This window comes from Piliocolobus tephrosceles, chromosome 8, assembly GCF_002776525.5.
Source record: "Piliocolobus tephrosceles isolate RC106 chromosome 8, ASM277652v3, whole genome shotgun sequence".
In the NCBI taxonomy this organism is placed as follows: Eukaryota; Metazoa; Chordata; class Mammalia; order Primates; family Cercopithecidae; genus Piliocolobus; species Piliocolobus tephrosceles.
The window spans coordinates 135678302-135698272 of NC_045441.1; the positions used below are offsets into that span (position 1 = coordinate 135678302).

The 19971-nt window shown below is 33.9% G+C and overlaps 1 protein-coding gene across 2 annotated transcripts in view; it reads left to right on the forward strand.

The window, feature by feature from the left end:
• CNTNAP2 (contactin associated protein 2) overlaps positions 1 to 19971 on the forward strand; it is a 2251282-nt gene that overhangs the window by 683424 nt on the left and 1547887 nt on the right. For both annotated transcript variants that reach the window (XM_026456367.1, XM_026456368.1), the window contains one exon: positions 15787 to 15980. In XM_026456367.1, the coding sequence (XP_026312152.1) occupies positions 15787 to 15980 (194 nt within the window). The remainder of the gene's footprint in view (positions 1 to 15786; positions 15981 to 19971) is intronic.

Below are 19971 nucleotides of genomic sequence, written 5' to 3' on the forward strand. Positions count from 1 at the left end.
TAATAAATATTTAAATATAAATATACTTAAGTATATTTAAACATGAGCATACTTATTCTTAAGTATATTTGAACATAAACATACTTATTCTTAAGTATACTTAATTATACTTATTTAAGTATAATTTAAATAAGTATAATTAAGTATTCTTAAAGTATATTACTTTAAAAAAGTATAGTTAAGTATACTTATTTAATATATTAAATATTACATATAATAAATATATATTATTAAATTAATATAAATATTAAATATATATTAATATATTTTAAAACATATTTAAATATATAACATTCATAAGTATATTTAAATATAAATATACATATTCTTAAGTATATTTAAATATGAATATACATATTCTTAAGTATATTTAAATATGAATATATGTATTCTTAAGTATATTTAAATAGTTGAGACGTATTATATCTTCTAATTAGGTTTCTAATAATAATTTCAAAAACTGTGACATGTTTTCTTCCCATTTTTTTATGGCTGAATCAAAATGTTGAGATTTATAACTTGGACCCCGTATTCTATAATGTCACATAAACATATTTTTTAAAATTGTACTTTAAGTTCTGGGATACATGTGCAGAACATGGAGGTTTATTACATAGGTATACATGTGCCATGGTGGTTTGCTGCACCCATTAACGTCATCTACGTTTTAAGCCCCACATTTATTAGGTATTTCTCCTAATACTCTGCCTCCCTCAGCCCTCTCAACGCCTGACAGGCCCTGGTGTGTGATGTTCCCCTTCCTGTGTCCATCTGTTCTCATTGTTCAGCTCCCACTTATGAGTGAGAGTGTGCGGTGTTTTGTTTTCTGTTCCTATGGTAGTTTGCTGAGAATGATGGTTTCTGGCTTTATCCATGTCCCTGCAAAGGACACAAACTCATTCTTTTTTATGGCTGCATAGTATTCCAAAATGTATATGTGACACATTTTCTTTATTCCGTCTATCATTGATAGGCATTTGGGTTGGTTCCAAGTCTTTACTATCATAAATGGCGTTGCAACAAACATATGTGTGCATGTGTGTTTACAGTAGAATGATTGATAATCCTTTGGGTATATACCTAGTAATGGAATTGTGGGTCAAATGGCATTTCTGGTTCTGGATCCTTGAGGAATCGCCACACTGTCTTCCACAATGGTTGAACTAATTTACACTCCCACCAACAGTGTGAAAACGTTCCTATTTCTCCACATCCCCTTCAGTATCTGTTGTTTCCTGACTTTTTAATGATCCCCATTCTAACTGGTGTAGTTGGTATCTCACTGTGGTGTTGATTTTAATTTCTGTAATGATCAGTGATCATGACTTTTTTCATGTGACAAGCATATCTTTATAACTAGGTTTGATTCTAGTCCAGTATGCTTTTTGTTACAATATGTTACTAAAACCTCAGACAGGAAATGCAATTCTGTTTCGGGGAATTAAAATTAGTGATGTGGAGCTCATAAAGATGTGGGAAAATTTTTAGGGTAATAGAAGATATTGTCCCTATTAAGGAATACAAAGAATTTTGAAACTTTTTTTTTTTTTAATTTGGTTTGCAACTATTTTCTCTACATTGTTATTTTAGCCCTTTGCTATGTCAACCAGTTTCAGCTTGCCCTATGGGGGGAAAAAAGCCTATTAAAGAAATTATTTAAAAGAAGAATTGATGTCTCTGTGTATATGAATGTAACACTTTCAGAAGATTGCACTAAAAACAACTATATTTACAAGGCTTATCTGTCATGCGTGTGTGTGTGTGTGTGTGTGTTGTGTGTGTGTACTTATTCTAGTGTTGTTAATGTTGTTTCTCTACTCATTCAGAGCCTTGTGAAGTGGGACTGCTATATATATTGTAAGTTAATATCAAAACACACCCACAATGTTTTTGGTGAACTTGTTTCATGTTGCCAAGTATACATACACCAAAAATCTCCCCTCTTTATCAAAACAGATACTACAGTTACTGTAGTTAGTCATTGAAGTCGCTGGCTGTGAGTGTCCCACCTTCATGGGAATCAGAGGGGTTGTAAGAATGAACTTGAGAACTGCATAATGCTTGCCATCCAGGAACTAGGGTTAGGACTGGAATAAATAATGTGTGTACAAAGTGCCAGCCAATGAGAAGGGAATCACTCACTATGCCTGAGTCATGGGGGAGATCAGAGCACTCATAAAAGGCATTTGAGTTAGATCTTAATAAATTTATTTACTATATTTAACCATATTGATCTTGAGAACAATTCCCTTATATTTCTTCCTAAAAAATGAACTAAAGCAGATAAAGGCTTTATAACCTATGTTTTCAAGTATATGAAATTACTCTATCAAAGTCTGAGACCAAGTGTACAAATATGAAAAGTGGAGATACAAAGCAATTTTCCACTTACTGCAAGTCAGAAGCAATATCTGTCTCGATGATCATGAGATTTTACTTGAAAATGACCTCATCTTTTTGTACTTTCGTGTATGGTAGACCTAGCTTGAAAATCATTGTATAGACAATACGTGTTCCTTATATTGTTGCACAGATCATTGGCAATTTTGCATCATTGAATGCAACATTGTATCTCAAAAATTTGCATATATAAATTAAATATATCACTGCACACACAGCAAACAAATTTGTATATATTGTTTTGCATCTGTTTGTATATACCATTGACATTATCACCTGTCTAATAATAGATTTTGTTAATGCACACATAATATGCACATTTCTTTTTTGCTATTCTGCATTTTTTTCTAGTGATGTCTTTTAGAGCTGAGCCTCTGCCCCAGAAAATAATGAAGCTTCAGTAAGAGTCCCTGAGGCAGATGGTATGGAGATGTTATTTGCATCCCTAATTATTTTGTTAATAAACAATAAACTATATTTAGTTACTAGTTAGAAGATTTTCATTTTGTAAATGTGCCTCTGACGCTTTTCTTTCTTAAGTGAATGAAACAGTAATAAATAACTAAAGCTTTTTTTGCACAAAATGCTAGATAGAGACTAGGTTTTGAGACTCTATTTTTAAATTCACTTAGTGTTAGCCACTTAGCTAAAAGCTACTGTGTGAGTTAAAGGAATATCCTACTGTAATCAGTTACATCTAAATTCTTAACATTTCTACTTTGAATTATGGATCCTCTCAGCCAGCTTCCCGGGTCCCTTTGAAGCAGGCCTATGCTAAGATTCCCCACCTCTCCTGGGTAACTAAGCAAGTCCTTTCTCATTCCCAGCTCATCAGAATACCCTGTCCACTCACTCTGCTGACCCACATAAGCCGATTGCTCCCTGATGTGTGGAGATGTGATTGTGATAATGTTCACAGGAAGGGATGTGCTAATGCATGAGTAATAACTGGAGCCCAGTCAAACTTGTTAAGACAGAATTCTAAGCAGAATTCCACACTCCTTTCCTAGTGTGGTCCACTCGGAGTGCTAGAGTTTTAATACAATCCAAGGATTTCTCCAAGATAATGTTAGTGACTTAATTTTATGAGGATTTTATTTATGTAAACAATCAAATAATTTTTAAGAATACACACACACACACACACACACACACACACACACACACGCACTTGAGTGAGAATACCTGCATAAAATAAATTAAGCCAAGAATAAAATCTAGAATAAATACAATAACTGCTCTGGAGAAGTCTTCTAATTCTGCTCTACTGGAGATACAATGAGAACCACTAACTTGATTAAGGAGATTTTTTCGATTATAATTCAATTTGCCTTATGTAATCTCTGTCTTTCTTATATGTATGCAACTGGACCCAAGAATTTTCCCTCTTGTTTCAGGGATCCTATTTCCTGGATGTAATTAATTGATATATTCATTTTTTACTTTATCCTTATATTCATTTTATAGATATTTACTGAGTGCCTATTATGTCCAGAGAACCATGCTAGGCAGTGGTTATTAAATAATGAATTTCAATCATTTCTTGACTTAAAAAATGGGCAATCCTAAGAGATTTGCTACAAATTCTATGATTTAATTGATTTCCTTATTGATACCCATCCTTTAATCTTCCCTCTCATAGAGGGGCAATTTGGTAAGCTATATCACTGTTGTATGTTTGAGCTTTGATGCGTTTTGTAATCTATACACTTATATTCTGCACCTTCACCAAGTAATATTCCCTGTGAGCTGCATGGACAAGAATATTTTTACTTTTTTTTTTTTAATATTGTAGAGAATAACATCTGGAGAATGATGACATTTTCTGTGCAATGCCAGTGAATGGGCACTTAGCTAGGGAAGCCAAGAAATTATGTCTAATTAACTATGCTCTTTACAAGATTCTGCAGACTTTACTAAGAATGCATGCCAGGGATGAAAGAATACAAAGTAAAGCAGTAAATTTGCACCCAGAAAATTGACGTAACTTTTCATTTCTTTGCAACGTTGATATTTGCCTTCAACTGATGAAGACTTTGATCTTGATTTCAGTTAGAAATGCAGTGAACAAAGAGATACTGAGGACTACATACACCATGAAGCTCCTCAGGCTTCCTTACAAGGGAGAACTACATAGCAGCTTCCAAATAGTTGCAGAGGAACATGACCTCAATGACTTTGACTGGATTACATTATTTTTATTTGCTTTATTTTTATCACACATAAGACTTCATTTCTGTGAATAAAATATACAACATATCTGGTTTTCCATATGATAAAATCTTTAGTTAAAGATTTTTTGGTACATTCCTTAAATGAATAAATTGGATTCTCAAGTATAAAAAAATCATAAAAATTGCTTATAAAATATTCTAGAAGAAACCCTGAGTAGCTGGCATGTAGAAGTGCTCTATAAATATTTGCTGAATGAATGAACCCGGAGAGCTATTCATAGTAAATAAGGAAATGACCAGACTCGTTAAAAATAAAAATTATATATGGTCAAGTGTTACTTAGCAATGGTGTAAATAATACCCCCCCATATTAATAAAACCGATGAACCAAAACTGAAAATAAACCAATAAGAAATAAAATCCACTTGATAGTTTTACTAATGATTGTAACATAATAGCTTGCATTTTAACTTTCATTTTAAATAAAATTAACACAGTCCAATCTCCCAAATTATGTAAATTTTTCTTCTAAAACAATTCTGATAACTAGCTTTCACTTGAATATCTCCAGTAGTGAAGAGCTCATTACTTTTGTGGGAATCCATTCTGTTGTTGGTAATAGCTATTCTAATGCTTTAAAAATATTACATTCACATCTGACTACCTGTAAGTTCCTTTTAGAAAAGGTTTAATTTAGAAAAAGAAAAATACTACCACCTGAGATAACACACACAAAAGTGTATTTTCTCTTGGCCACAGTATTTTCAGGACATTAAAAAAATAAGACCATACGTCATTTACACTGTTCCGTAACTGAGTTTTAAAATTACAGGTAACGTAAATGTTCAAGATGTTCTAATCAGACCTAATTCTCGCTATATTACATTAAGCTTGTATACATGTCTAATGTAAAACATTGTGCATGAAATAATGTAAAATAAGAGTATGTTTGTTTTTATACTCTGGCTCAGGCTAGCCTCTGTGTGTATCACTGTGGCTTCTGCGTGGAGCAAGAACTTAATCAAACTTAGATTTGCATTCACATTTGTTTCACTGTTATCTAGGCTTTATGTAGTTTTAAGCAGCTGTATAGCTTTTGGGTCTGCTTTTCATTTTTCTTGTCTCTTATAATCTTAAGGTAATATTTGACATTTTAAAAACAAATTAACATCCTTAAATCAAAGATCTTAAAATATAATTGTTGTGAAATTCCCTGAAAATAATGTATATATTTTTTAAATATATGAAACTAAACAACTTGCTGTAAGTCTGTTTCTCACAACTGACACTCAGTGCTTTACCTGTGAAGTGATGCATATGTAAACAGAAGCCTCAGCTAGACAGATTTTCTTTTGTTTGTCTAATTGCCAGAATGTTAATGATTTTCATAATGCCATTTATGTAAAAAAAAACAAAAAGTTCCAGTAACTTTTGTTAGTGTAGCGTGCAGAACCATTGAAGGAACAAACATATTGAATAAGCTTATAATTTTTCTTTTGTGGACTGCCTGTTAAAATGTTTTACCCAATTTTTATTAGGTTTACTAAGTGTTTCTTATTGATTTGTGGAGCTTGTTATACATTAACAAAAATGAGTATTTTTGTTACATGTTTAGAAATATCTTCTCCCAATCTATAGTTAGCTATTTAACTCTCTTATTAATGCCTTGTGATAATCAATGTCTAATTTTACTGTAACTGAATTTATATTTTCCTTTTTAGCTAGTACATTTTGAGTCCTGTTTAAAAAATCCTTCCCAACCACAAAAAGATGCTGTATGTTATCTTCCGGAAACGTTTGCAATTTGATCTACACGTTTTGACCTTGATTTTTGAGTATAGTGTGGGGCAGAACCACTTTCTAGAGCAATTTATTGGGGAGGAAAGAGACAGTCATTTTTGAAAAAGGAAACAAGAAGAGCTTGTGGATTGCTGGCAATGATTTCTTTATAGATCTGGGTGGCTGTTACACTGTTATGTTCATTTTGTGATAATCCCGGATACTACCTACTTATAATCTTGTAATTTGTTAATTTATATATATATATAAACACTTTATGAAAATGCCTGAAAAACATATTTAATATTATATTTCATATTTAATATTCTACTTAGATGTCATAATTTTAACCCTATGTATTATTTATAAAGTAAGGTTATGTAATTTTTTCTAAGCATTAGATACCTTTAATCATGAAGGTGATAATGCATTTCTTCAAAATGAGTATCTTAGTTCATTGTTGATGTTAAAACAAATTGTGCTGTTATAGGTTCAGGTTTCCAGCCAGTCAAAAACATTTTCATAATTAATCAGTTTGTTATCCTATTAGGTTTCTTTTCCAGGTTTATATAATTGACAAATTTTATAAGCATGTTTTTCATGCCTTAGAGAATAAAAATATTGAAAATGACAGTGTACAGGACGAAAGCCTGTGGTACATCATTAGAGAGCACTCTTCAGCTGACATCACCATTATTCAACGTATTTGGCAATGATTATTAACCATTTTTTAATTTACCTAAAACTGTTATCTCTCAGCCCACATTTTACTATTTTACGTTTTCCAGATATTTTGTCAAATGCTTTGCAATAATTAAAATTGAAGATACATCTATGGAATTTACTCTGTTCTATTAAACAAGGGCTCAATTTAAAAAAAGGAAATCCTTATAACCTACCACTATTGCCTCCTCTATCACCAGACCCCTTTCATCCTTTTTCCTAAATATTTACAACTCACATGCTAGACTTTAAAGAAGATCTTTCTTGTTATATTTCCCAGATGTACCAACTTCATTGTTTTTAAAATTTATGGTATTTAGTTTTTGACTATCTTTCCTTTTTTGGCAGTTCCTTTAATAAATACTCAAGAAAGCTAAGATTACATTTATGGATAATGCAGTCCTTGGGGTTATAATCTGAATTCGAATGCTTCAAAAAGTTAAAGGCATGGGCCGGGCGTGGTGGCTCAGCCTGTAATCCCAACACTTTGGGAGGCCGAGACGGGCAGATCATGAGGTCAAGAGATCGAGACCAGCCTGGTCAACATGGGGAAACCCTGTCTGTACTGAAAATACAAAAATTAGCCGGGCGTGGTGGTGTGTGCCTGTAATCCCAGCTACTTGGGAGGCTGAGGCAGGAGAATCACTTGAACCCGGGAGGCGGAGGTTGCAGTGAGCCAAGATCATGCCACTGCACTCCAGACCGGTGCCAGAGCGAGACTCCATCTCAAAAAAAAAAAAAAGGAAAAAAGAAAAGGGTAAAACCACTTTGTCCATCTTATTATGTCTTAGCTTCTCTCAGGAGGTATTTATCTGTACTCAGTTAGTAGTTTTGCTACTCCTAGAATTATTGAAACTGTTTTCTTTGTTGGTAGAAATGGGTGACAAACAATACTATTTTGCTGTCATTAAATAGTATCTGATAGTATTATATCTTCTTTCTTCTGTGTTGCTTAAAAAATAGCTTTCAAGCTTGTTTGTTTCAACCTTATTTATGTAAGTATTTATTTATCAATATTTTAGGAATGATTGGGTCATGCCAATGTTCCTGTTCTGGTTTATAACAGATGGTGATTAACGGATATAGTCTTCTTCCCCTGGCTACTCTAATCAATAAATATCTACACTTGGTTGAAGCCTATTTATCCTCTTCTCATAGATCACATGACCTCCTTGCAGATACTTATCCCCCACTGCAAATAAAATCTGAGCTCATTAACAAGTTCCTTTTAGCACTTCTTAAGATGCCTGTTACTGCTTTTGTATCAATTAGATACTTCTCCCTTGTAGGTTTAAACTCATGTTACATAGTATTTTCAATGTTCAGAAGGTCTTAGAATTCATGGTGTCATGTCTTGTTTAGTTTTGAATAAAAATTAGTTTTTCAAATGTTTATATTCTATGTATTGGTCTTAGTCTAGAACTTCTCTTAGACTTACCCTAGAAGCTTCCAACTTATCCCCAATGTCTGTTAACTACTGCAAATTTTAACAGGTTTACTGATGTATAATTGATATACATTTATGTATATATAGTTATATAGAGTAAAATTTTTATACAGTGGTAAATTTTATATATGTACATGTTAATGTATATCAATTATACATTATATGTTTAGATATTTAATCTAATGTATTAATATCAATACTAATATATTTATTATATATTTTATATATAAATTATATAATTTATAAGTATGTACATGTATGTGTGTGTGTATATATATATGTCAACAAGGAAACATTACCTTTTAGCTCACTAATTATTTATTTTCAGGCTGGAGTGCAGTGGTGCGATCTCAGCTCACTGTAACCTCCACCTCCTGGGTTCAAGCAATTCTCCTGCCTCAGCTTCCCAAGTAGCTGGGATTACAGGCACCCGCCACCACGCCCAGCAAATTTTTGTACTTTTTTTTTAGTAGAGATGCGGTTTCACCATGTTAGGCTGATCTCGAGCTCCTGACCTCAAGTGATCCACCCGCCTCGGCCTCCCAAACTGCTGGGATTACAGGTGTGAGCTACCGTGTGCAGCCTAGCTCACTAATTATTTCTTAGATTATATAGAATTGGTAACTTTTCCTTGGATGAGTTTATTTTCCTATCAGTAACTGAATTTTGCATTTCTAAAACTACTTCATGGTTCCTTTTAGTATTCATCTATAAATGTTTTATTTTTCCCTGTTGTAACTTATAATTACTGCTATTTTTAATGAATAGCATTACCTATTTTATATTTTTGAGAGGATAGAGTCTATTTATCTCCACTTGCCCTCAATTGCTATTACTTTTGGAACTAATTGGTGTTGAACTTTTGACTTTACTGACTTCGTGGCATTGGGTTTTGTTCCTGTCATTTGAAATTTTCATTTGCATGTTCTTCTTGACAGCCAGTCTCTCTCTTTCTGGTCTCTCTCTCTCTTTCTCTCTTCCTATCTCTTCTCATCTCCCTTGTTTTTGTGCTTTATCATTATGGGACTTTCTCTACTCAAGTCCCAGAATGCCCAGTCTGAAACTGTACCTTACATTACTCGCCCGATGCCTCTGCCTGGCAGTGTTATTATTATGTGTCTGGTCACCAAGCCAGAGAACGCCTTTACTCAGCTCAGATAAGCCTATTTGCTAACCTCTTTGGGCATATAGCCTCATATAATCCGTATGTTTAAGTGAGTAATCAGCTTTCTTCAGTCTCTTTTCACAACCAGGTTAGCCGAGGGCCAGTCTTGGTTTGCAACCTTGAAGCAAGCTCTCTGTCGCTGATACACACAGGGAACTTACATCACCATTATTCCATAGTAGCCAAATGCCCAAATACCTTTGTATGTCCCCAGATCCGGACTCTAGCTGGCGTTGGCTTCAACCCTACTCGTTGCTTTGCATGTTTGTTGCATTTCTTGTGCATGGAGATGCTTATCTTATTTTTTGATCCTCGCTATGTCTTTTCAATTTTCTTCTTATCTATCTTATCTAAAAATACAGTGTATTTGAAGCAGAAGGGGGTCTCAAAGCCTGAACTCAATGCAATTTTGCCTGGAGTCTCCTTTTCAATTTATTCTTTTCATCTGATACATATTTCTCAGCCAGTTATTAAAGGCAGTTCTAACCCTAATTGATTTTTTTTCACCATGTATGTTTGCTAAATTAGAATCCAGGCTTATAGGCTCTGGTGGTGTTAAAACCACCAACTTGAGTGCTGTGTTTCTTCAGGAGCCATTTATCACTACAACAGAAGCTCCATGGCCTCTCTAAACCCCCTGCAAAATGCCTCTTTTCTCTGACTTACTGAATTACAAATTACAAAGCAAAAATAACTCATATTAGTATAGAGTATGAGTTTCATCAATTTATTCAGATTCTGTAATGCATCACTCTAGGAACTCACATAGAATGGACACGTAGAATACAAACACTGTATATCTTTACAGCATACACGTGCACACACCACATACTACACACATGCAAATACACAGGGGGAGGAATATCTGTGTATGTGTGAGAAAGAAGAGTGAAGAAGGAAAGGCACATGGAGGATGGGGGGGTGGGAAAGGAAAGAGAGAACACAGAAGGGGAGAGAGTAGGGAAAGGAAGAAACGGCATTCTTACTGTTTCGAGACTAGCAAGAATTCTCTAACAAGTACACATCTTTCAAGTTACTTCAACAGTACACGAGTTATTTGCTAGATGTTTTAGGTAATATTATCTCTAGGTAAGAGTTCTTCTTAGGAACTAAGAGTTTATGACTATTCATTCTCTACCTCTTCCAACTCCTCTTTGACGTCCAACCACTTTCTCTGAGCTACTACAATACATTGGGAACTTTTTTGCCCTCTTATACACCTCATTCCAGAGGTTGTTGGGATGAAAGAGGTATCATTATTAATCCCCAGATCAATAGAGGTTACACATTTCACAAGCCAAGTAAACAAAGTAATAAACTTCGCCAAATTACATTGCTTGATAGATCAAAGAGAAAAAGGGAACTTTTCATCGATCTTTCCACCATGTTCCTTATGAAAGACTGACTTTTGCCCTCCCCTTGAGGTTAACCACTATAGTAATCTCTCCACTTATATTTCTGCTAAGAAATACATTTTGACTTATATTTCTCCTGATTTTCGATTTTTGCTTTCCTTAAAATTGACAGTAAATTCTATTTTGCTAAAAGTAATGAGATAAATGGGATTAAGCAGCTGTATGTTAATTGCTTGCTTGCTGAAAGACCGGAATGTAGCAAAAAATAGGTCACTTAAGAAAATTTATTCTGGAGCATTCATTAGCAAAACAGAGGAAATATTCTAAGTTTCCCCAATCAATCAGATATTTTCTCACCTGCTACCTCATTGTATTAATTGCTTGTTGACTTTAGTTCACTGAATCACCCTGTTGTTTTTGGTAATACGTAGATAGAACTCTCTATGAAATTGGCTATAAAATTTCTTCAAGGTTTGGAACTGTATATCTAACAGGTAAGAAAATATATTTGTTATCCCTCAATAACTGAGTATATTTTTGTCCCCAAAATTAGCCTACAGCTGTTCCAAAATCTTTTGGAATTCTAGGTAAAATAGGAAGATGAATGATACATGGCAATAAGGAATATTATATACTAACACTACAATAGGAAAAAACAGATTACAAAGCAGGTATAACTAACTCATTGTTAGTGAACAGATTATCAGGAAGTGGTCCCAAGAGGGACTGCAGACTAGAATCTCCAGGATACAAATCCTGAGATGAAAAATAGCATCTAGGAAGTTAATTAGGAGTGTTTGGGGGATGAAAACCTGTGGAAGAGAAAGGAATGAAACAGAAATTAGTTACAGGGAGGACTTTAGGTGAAATGCGGTTTCAGTGAAGTCTTTGACCAATCCCTGCAGGGAGCTCTGAGACTCTGAAGACACCACAGAGTTTCCACAGGGTGGGGCAGGGTACTGGCTCTTTATAGCCCCAGGTTGACCAGTCGTTGCATTTGCACAACACATGAAGGTATATCATCTACAAGTGCCTCTTTTTAACCCAGGAAATTCCTGAAGAGGAATTACAGCTAAGTACTGTATCACAGAAAAAACATTCTTGTGAAAGTGTGAATTGAAGATATGAGAATAGAGACTGAGAAGTAGTTACATTGTTTGCACATATATTCTATAGACACCACACATATAACCTATGCAAACACAAACACTAGATACTTAAATTTGTCCAAATATTTTGTGAGATATGATTTTGATATAGTGAAAGGTACAGATTTTACATTTCTATGTACTTTTTTTTTTTTTTTAGAGATTAATCTTGGGCAGGGATTGACAAACTTCAACCCTCTGTCCAGCTACAAGATTTTGTTAATAACACTTCATTATAACATGGCCACACTCTTTTGTTTATGTACTACTCTTCATACTATAATAGAATTTGGCAGTTTTAACAGAGGTAGTATGGTCTATAAAGCCAAAAATATTTAGTATTTAACCTTTTACAGAAAATGATTGCTGACCTTTGATCTAGAGTTTGCTATTTTCAAATAATTCCATTTCATGTATAAAGTAAGACCACACATAACATATTTCCTGTCCAGACTCCTATCCTTTATACTATTTGAGTTGCATATTTTAATTCCACATTTATTATAAACCCTGTCATTCATCGTTACTGTTTTAAACACTAAATTATCTGTTAATGAAGTTTAAAAACCTAAACAAATATTTTATATGTACTTAACATGTTTAGCATTTTAAGCATTCATTTTTTTCATGTAAATATGAGTTTCAAAATGGTAAAACTTCCCTTAAGGTGAAAAAATTATATTTTTATAGTATACACATATGAGTAATGAATTCTCCCAGGTTTGTCTGGAATATTACGTTATTTTTATATTTAAAAGATGTTTTTGCTGGACATAGAATTCCAGGTTGCCAGCTTTTTTTTCCCATCAAGTCTGATAGGTCATTTCATTGTCATTTGGTTTGCATTATTTCTGCTGAGAAGTTGTAACCCTGTGAATACTTTTAAGATTTTCTCTTTAGCATTGTCTTTCAGCAAATAATTATATCGTGCCTTATTGTATTTTGCCTTGTATGTCTCCTGCCTGGAATTCAATCAGCTTCTCACATATCTGGGTTTATGTATTTCAACCATTATTTCTTCAAACATATTTTATTCTGACCCAATCTCTGTCTTCTCTGCTTTTAGTACTCCACTTGCATGCTTCTTAGGGCAGTTATCAGTGTCTCAGAACTTACTGGAATACTGTTCAATTTTAAGCCTTGTTTTTCCGCTCTGAGCTTAATTTAGATGTCTTATATGGCCCTACATTCTAGTACAATGATGTTTTTCTTCTATGTCTCATCTGCTTTTAAGCTCATCCATTAAATTATCTATTTCAGATGTAATTTTTAGTCCTAAAATTTCCATTTTGTTCTCTTTTTTTGCTTTTCTCCTTCAACATTTTGCATTCCTTTAAAAATGTTTATAGATTTTATTTTAGATAATAGAATTAATAATTACTAGTTTAAAGTCCTGGTCTGCTAATTTCATCATCTTTGTTATTTTGGGGGTACATTTCTATTGATTTTTTTTTTCCTCTGGTTCTAATACATATTTTCCTGCTTGTCCAGATGTCTAGTATATTTTTGAATTTATATACTTGACATCATGGATGCAATGCTGTTCAGTTTCTAAATGTTTATGGCTTTCCTTAATGGAGTGTTGAGTTTTGGTCAATCAAAGAATTAATTTTTGGTCAGATTTACCTTTTTCAGTAACCTTTGCTCAGTTGTGTCCAGACTAGCTCTCATTTTAGGACTAAAATATCCCTACTTATAATGCACGACTTTTATAGGATGTCTACTGAATAACTGGAGGGATTCAACAAGGTCTCTCAATTTTGTCTAGTCTGAAATTAAATTTTTCCCAGCTCTGTGCAACCTCTGGTTATTGCTGATTTCAATAAGTCCCTTTACCTGGTCTTGTGCGATCTTGATCTGAAAATACACAGTACAGTATTGCTTCTGAGTCTATGTTCCAGAGACTCATTGATGACTCCCATGTAGATTTCCAAAGCTCTTTATACAGCTGTGCCCTCTCTGGGACTCTGTCGAGCTTCTTTAGTAGCTTTGAATTGTAATATGTTTCCATTTCATTGACACTGCTGCACTCCTGAACTCTCTTTGGGATCATCTTCCATGTACCATGATCCAGAAACTGAAGCTAGCAGAAAGCCAGGAAGTTGGCAGGGCTCACCTTATTTGTTTATCTTATTTTATGGATCATGTTCTGCACTGCCTATTGTCCAGTCCCTAAAACAGTGATTGTTAAAATTTTTTTTTTTATTTTTTGAGATGGAGTCTCACTCTGTCACCCAAACTGGAGTGCAATGGCGCCATCTCAGCTCACTGCAACCTCTGCCTCCCAGGTTCAAGTGATTCTTCTGCCTCAGCCTCCCGAGTAGCTGGGATTACAGGCACCTGCCACCATGCCTGGCTAATTTTTGTATTTTTAGAGGAGATGGGGTTTCAGCATATTGGCCAGGCTGGACACGAACTCCTGACCTCAGGTGATCCACCTGCCTCGGTCTCCCAAAGTGCTGGGATAACAGGAGTGAGCCACCGCACCTGGACAAACAGTTATTTTATAATTTTTTAGTTTTGTAATTTTTTTTTAAAAAGCTGCTCTATCATAGTTTTAAGCAAAAATAGGCCATATAAACATTGTTAAATGAATATCTGTGGTGATTTATAAAATGATTTTTATTATGAACGTCCTCATAGAATAAATTATTTCACCAACCTTTAAATTCCTTATTTGAAAAATAGTACACACAATTTGATATACTGCACATTGGATAACCTATTGAGCATTTTTCTATCATTTATTCTCTTTAGTAGCTGAACTCACCTTAAAAATTATAGTGCCTCTTAGCACTAACATTAGGCCATATTTTCTGTAACTTATTTTGTGTGCAACCCTAGTTATTTTAAATATTACTATAAATTAAGAATATTGATCTATATTCATGCCATTTTTCTAACAAATGTTTTTACATTTTTACTATTTGCTAAGCAATTATTATATTTTGCCAAAAGAGATTTAACTTTGCTTAGTATCTTATTTTTCTAGAAATAATGACTTTCAAGAGATACCGGCTGTATATCTTCTAAGTGTTAAATAAACATACTGCCTGATTAGCTATATACCTCCCTGTACCACTCAGTGGTACAGGAAATTAATGTAAGATTAGGTTCATCTTAAGAATTGCAAATTTTTTTACTAAAAGTCACAAGAAAAATATATTTTAAAATTGTGTATAATTGCTTGTTTTAAATTTATAATTTATTAAATGGTAAAGTTTACATGCCAGAAAAAAATTGGATAGTTACATTTTTCTCATGATTTTAGCTGAAGAGTTTATGGTAAATTGATCAACCCTCAGCCAATTAGACTTTGACATGTACTAATAAGATCTAATTGAGGAATTATGAAGACATTTGCTCAGGAGAAAATGAGCACATAATTACACCATAAAGAGGTTAAAGAATCAATGTTACCAGCTGGAAGAATATTAGTTGAAGTCCCAATGGCATCTATAAAGGATACTTCATAATATATCTGTGAAAGAGAGCACTGCCAAGGCCAATTAAGATATGTAGAATATTCCATTGTCAGTTGTACAAGTTCAAATTTAAATATTCATTTTCCAATCTTGCCTTTGCCCATCTTCAGGTGCTGGGGGATGGTCTCCATCAGACAGCGACCATTATCAATGGCTTCAGGTTGACTTTGGCAATAGGAAGCAGATCAGTGCCATTGCAACCCAAGGAAGATATAGCAGCTCAGATTGGGTGACCCAGTACCGGATGCTCTACAGCGACACAGGGAGAAATTGGAAACCCTATCATCAAGATGGGAATATCTGGGTAAGTCACTGGCAGGAAAGCAAAGACACAGAATTGGTATGGAAATGTTAGAAAATGGTACAGGATTCACTAAGCATATATAGTTATCAATATTTATCTATTAAAATCATTGAGAAACCTTATTTATTCGTCATTGTTGATGGAAGAAAGTTTCTTCCGGCTGTAATTACTATCCAATGGTTAACGCAATGATTCTCGATCGGCACTCTGAATTTGAATCACCTGAGGAAGTTTTAAAGCATGTAGATGAAAAGCACACCCAGATCAATGAGACCAGAATCATATAAGCTGAAATTGTGATTAATGATACTGATAACTTTTCTGAAGACAGCGATCTTCAATTGAAGGAAATTATTGAAATTATGAAGAATATAATTTAGAGAAGTAAGAGCCGTGATAGATGTTAAGAAAAGAAATTGTCCATTTTATAATAGTGTCTTAAACACTTATTACAGATCCATATTCACTTTATTCCTTTATTATGAAAGAAGAGAATAAAGCTTAACCCACTTGTTCTTAAAACGTCTCTATTAAATTAAAAAGTTGTATGTATTCAATCAAATATTCACCACATAATAATTTGAATAACTATTAACAGTACAATTAAAGTGTTCTATTTTGGTTCAATTATTTTAAAAAGCAGGCATGACCAAAATCAAGTAATGTCATCAATATTAAACCAGAAGAAGAAGAAAAAAAAAAGACGAGGAGGAGGAGGAAAAGGAGAGGATGAAAGGGGAAGGGAGAAAAAAAGGAAGAGGACAGGGTTCACTTTTGAAATCATGTCCTTCACAGTATTAGGCAGAGTGCTGGGTATTTTTAACTTTATCATGAATCACTCTTGTAGACTTTGTATTTTAAAAGTCCCCAATTATCTTTTTCTAAGTAACAAGAGTTTATAATTTCTAGCTAAAGTGGATGTTCATTTCTATAGTAGTATATGAAATAAGGATATAATGTCCTGATAATAAAAAATGTGTCTGCTTAAGTAGAACTTTAGAAATAACTCCTTTCAAGTCATAATTATATGGAAATAATTATTTGTGTATTAGGATGTATAAGTTACAGAAACCAAGTAGTGGGAAAAATGCCTCTTTCTAAAATGTCTTCATCTCACAATTGAGATCATTCAAATGCTCAGGCATAATTTATAGAAAGTGATTATCAGGCCTGAATACACAGTAGAATTAGCTAGAGAACTTTAAAACATACAGACCCTTGTGCCCCAACCCCAGAGACTTGAATTTAATTGGTCTAAGGTGCAGCCTGGGCTTTGGGATTTTAAAGCTCCAATGGTGAATCTAATGTACAGTGAACACTGAATATCATATTTTAGATTGGTTTTCAGTCTACAGTTAGAAAGGGGGTAGAGGAAGTATATGCTGAAAAGGAAGAGGAGAACAGAAAATGTGAAAGGGTTGCCCTTAAAATTTGGCAGAGAGGGGAAGAAGGAGGGGTAAGGGAGTTGGGTGGTGGGAAGGGGAGGGAGAATCAAGCGACCAGCCAACCAAACAGCAGACCAAACAACTGAGAGTGAACAGTTAAGGCTTAGATCACAAACTCTTCTAACACCCAAAGCACTCATTATTTTCTAACTTTCTGTGGTTTCTAAACTAAGATCAAATGAGCATGTTGGTAAAATTGCTTGGGGGGTTTACTTTCTGTGATTTCTAGACTAAGATCAAATAAGCATGTTGGTAAAATTACTTGAGGGGTTACATATCAGTCTCTGAAATACTGTTCTCTATATCAGAACAGAAATACTGTTTACACTTTTGTATTTGTAAAGTCTTCCTCTCAAAATTAAGTGTTCAAATCCTCTCCTCTCATAATGTGCCAAGATAGTAATAAAGATAGGTGCTAAAATACTTGAACTTTAATGTATCTATCAAATACTGAACAGCTAAGGACGGCTAAGTGCAGAGACATAAGGAAAAAAGGCTAAAGAGGATAAAATTGCTCAGGTTGTCTTGGACTCCTTTATTTATTTATTTATTTATTTATTTATTTATTTATTTATTTATTTATTTATTTGAGACGGAGTTTTGCTCTTGTTGCCCAGGCTGGAGTGCAGTGGTGTGATCCTGGCTCACTGAAACCTCAGCCTCGTGGATTTAAGCAATTCTCCTGCCTCAGCCTCCTGAGTAGCTGGGATTACAGGCACCCACTACCATGCCTGGCTAATATTTTTTTGTATTTTTAGTAGAGACAGGGTTTCACCAGGTTGGTCAGGCTGCTCTTGAATTCCTGATCTCAGAAATTCAACCTGACATCAACCTACTTGCCTTGGCCTCCCAAAGTGCTGGGATTCCAGGCATTAGCCACCACACCTGGCCTTGGACTCTTGATATTACATAAAATAATAATGGTCGAGTCAGGGATACAAGGATGTCATGTAGTGAAAATATCACAAATTGTAAAGGTATGCTGGGTCTACTTATAGGACTTTCTATCTTAAGGTGATAAAGGTGCATTTCTATTGTCTTCTCCCTTTCTGGTGTTCCCTTTGTTTCTTCCTTTCAAATAATATGTTTCTTATTAAAAATCAGTATGCTACGTGATGAGAGATGAGTGATTATTTCTAGAAGAAGTTAGTAGTGAGCTAATTATAAAATTGTAAAAATCAAAACAAGTTGGAGACTGTATTAGTCTATTTTTGCCCTGCTCTAAAGAAATACCTGAGACTGGGTAATTTATAAAGAAAAGAGTTTTAATTGACTCACGATTCCACAGGCTGTATAGGAAGCATGGCTTTAGAGGCCTCGGGAAACTTACAATCATGGCAGAAGGTGTAGGGGAAGCAGGCATGTCTTACATGCCTGGAGCAGGAGGAAGAGAGAGACCGGGATATCTACACTTTTAAATAACCAGATCTCCTGACAATTCACTCACTATCAGTAGAACAGCAAGGAGGAAGTCCACCCGCATGATCCAATCACCTACTATCAGGCCTCTCTTCCAACCCTGGGGATGACAATTTGGCATGAGATTTTGGTGGGGACACAGACCCAAACCATATCAGAGATACAATCTAAATATTGCAAAATATATTTCAGTACCAGTAAGCCTGCAACATAATGATTACATTGTTTAATAATATATGACAGAAATGTTTTAATCCTTACTAATACAAAAAAAGAGTCCAATCCTTTAATGTATTCTAAAAGAGATAAAGTTCATTAACTTCTAAAAATTCTTGAATATTTTAGGGCTATGTCTTATTCTTCATTAAGTGATTAAAATTTAGCATTTACAAATTTCATCAAAAAGTACTCTTGGGGATTAAGTTTATTAAAAATCGTATTAAATACTAGAGTTTTTTTAATCCACTACTACTTAACATTATGTATACTGGACTTGAAGAGAATTCTGATATAGAGAAGATTGGATGACTTTTTGATGGAAAACGCCTTATAAGATGTAAAATTTTATGTACTTTTGAAATTGTTTTTACTATCAATTTTATAATGATTGTTTACCTGAGATGTATAGAAGATAATGTATATTCAATCACATGAATATAATTTTAAACAAAATGTCCATGGTTATGTTTTTTCTGATTGTTGGGGAAATGGGAAACATGAGTAATTTTTATAATATTCTTACTAAATATTCATATGGACATTCTGAGTTATTTTATCACTATTGTATAATATCTTAAAATAAGCAAAGAACAAGTCATGTATAAGTGAATTATGACAGTTTCAGAAGGTTTTAGAGTCATGAATCTTTCATTATGGAATGAGAATGGCTCCTGAAAAGATTCCTAAAGAATGGTTTATCTGAATACTTAATATTCAAAGATCTGACTTTCTAAATGGGCTTAACTAGTCAAACCTTCTATTCCTCTTTGATGATACTGAGCATAAAAGAATTCTTTATACTTTATCTACAATATAATTTCCTTCTGTTTAGAACCTCTTTTCCAGTGTAAAAGGTAAATAAAATTGCTCAAAAAATTCATTACATCTACATACTCCACCAACTCTAA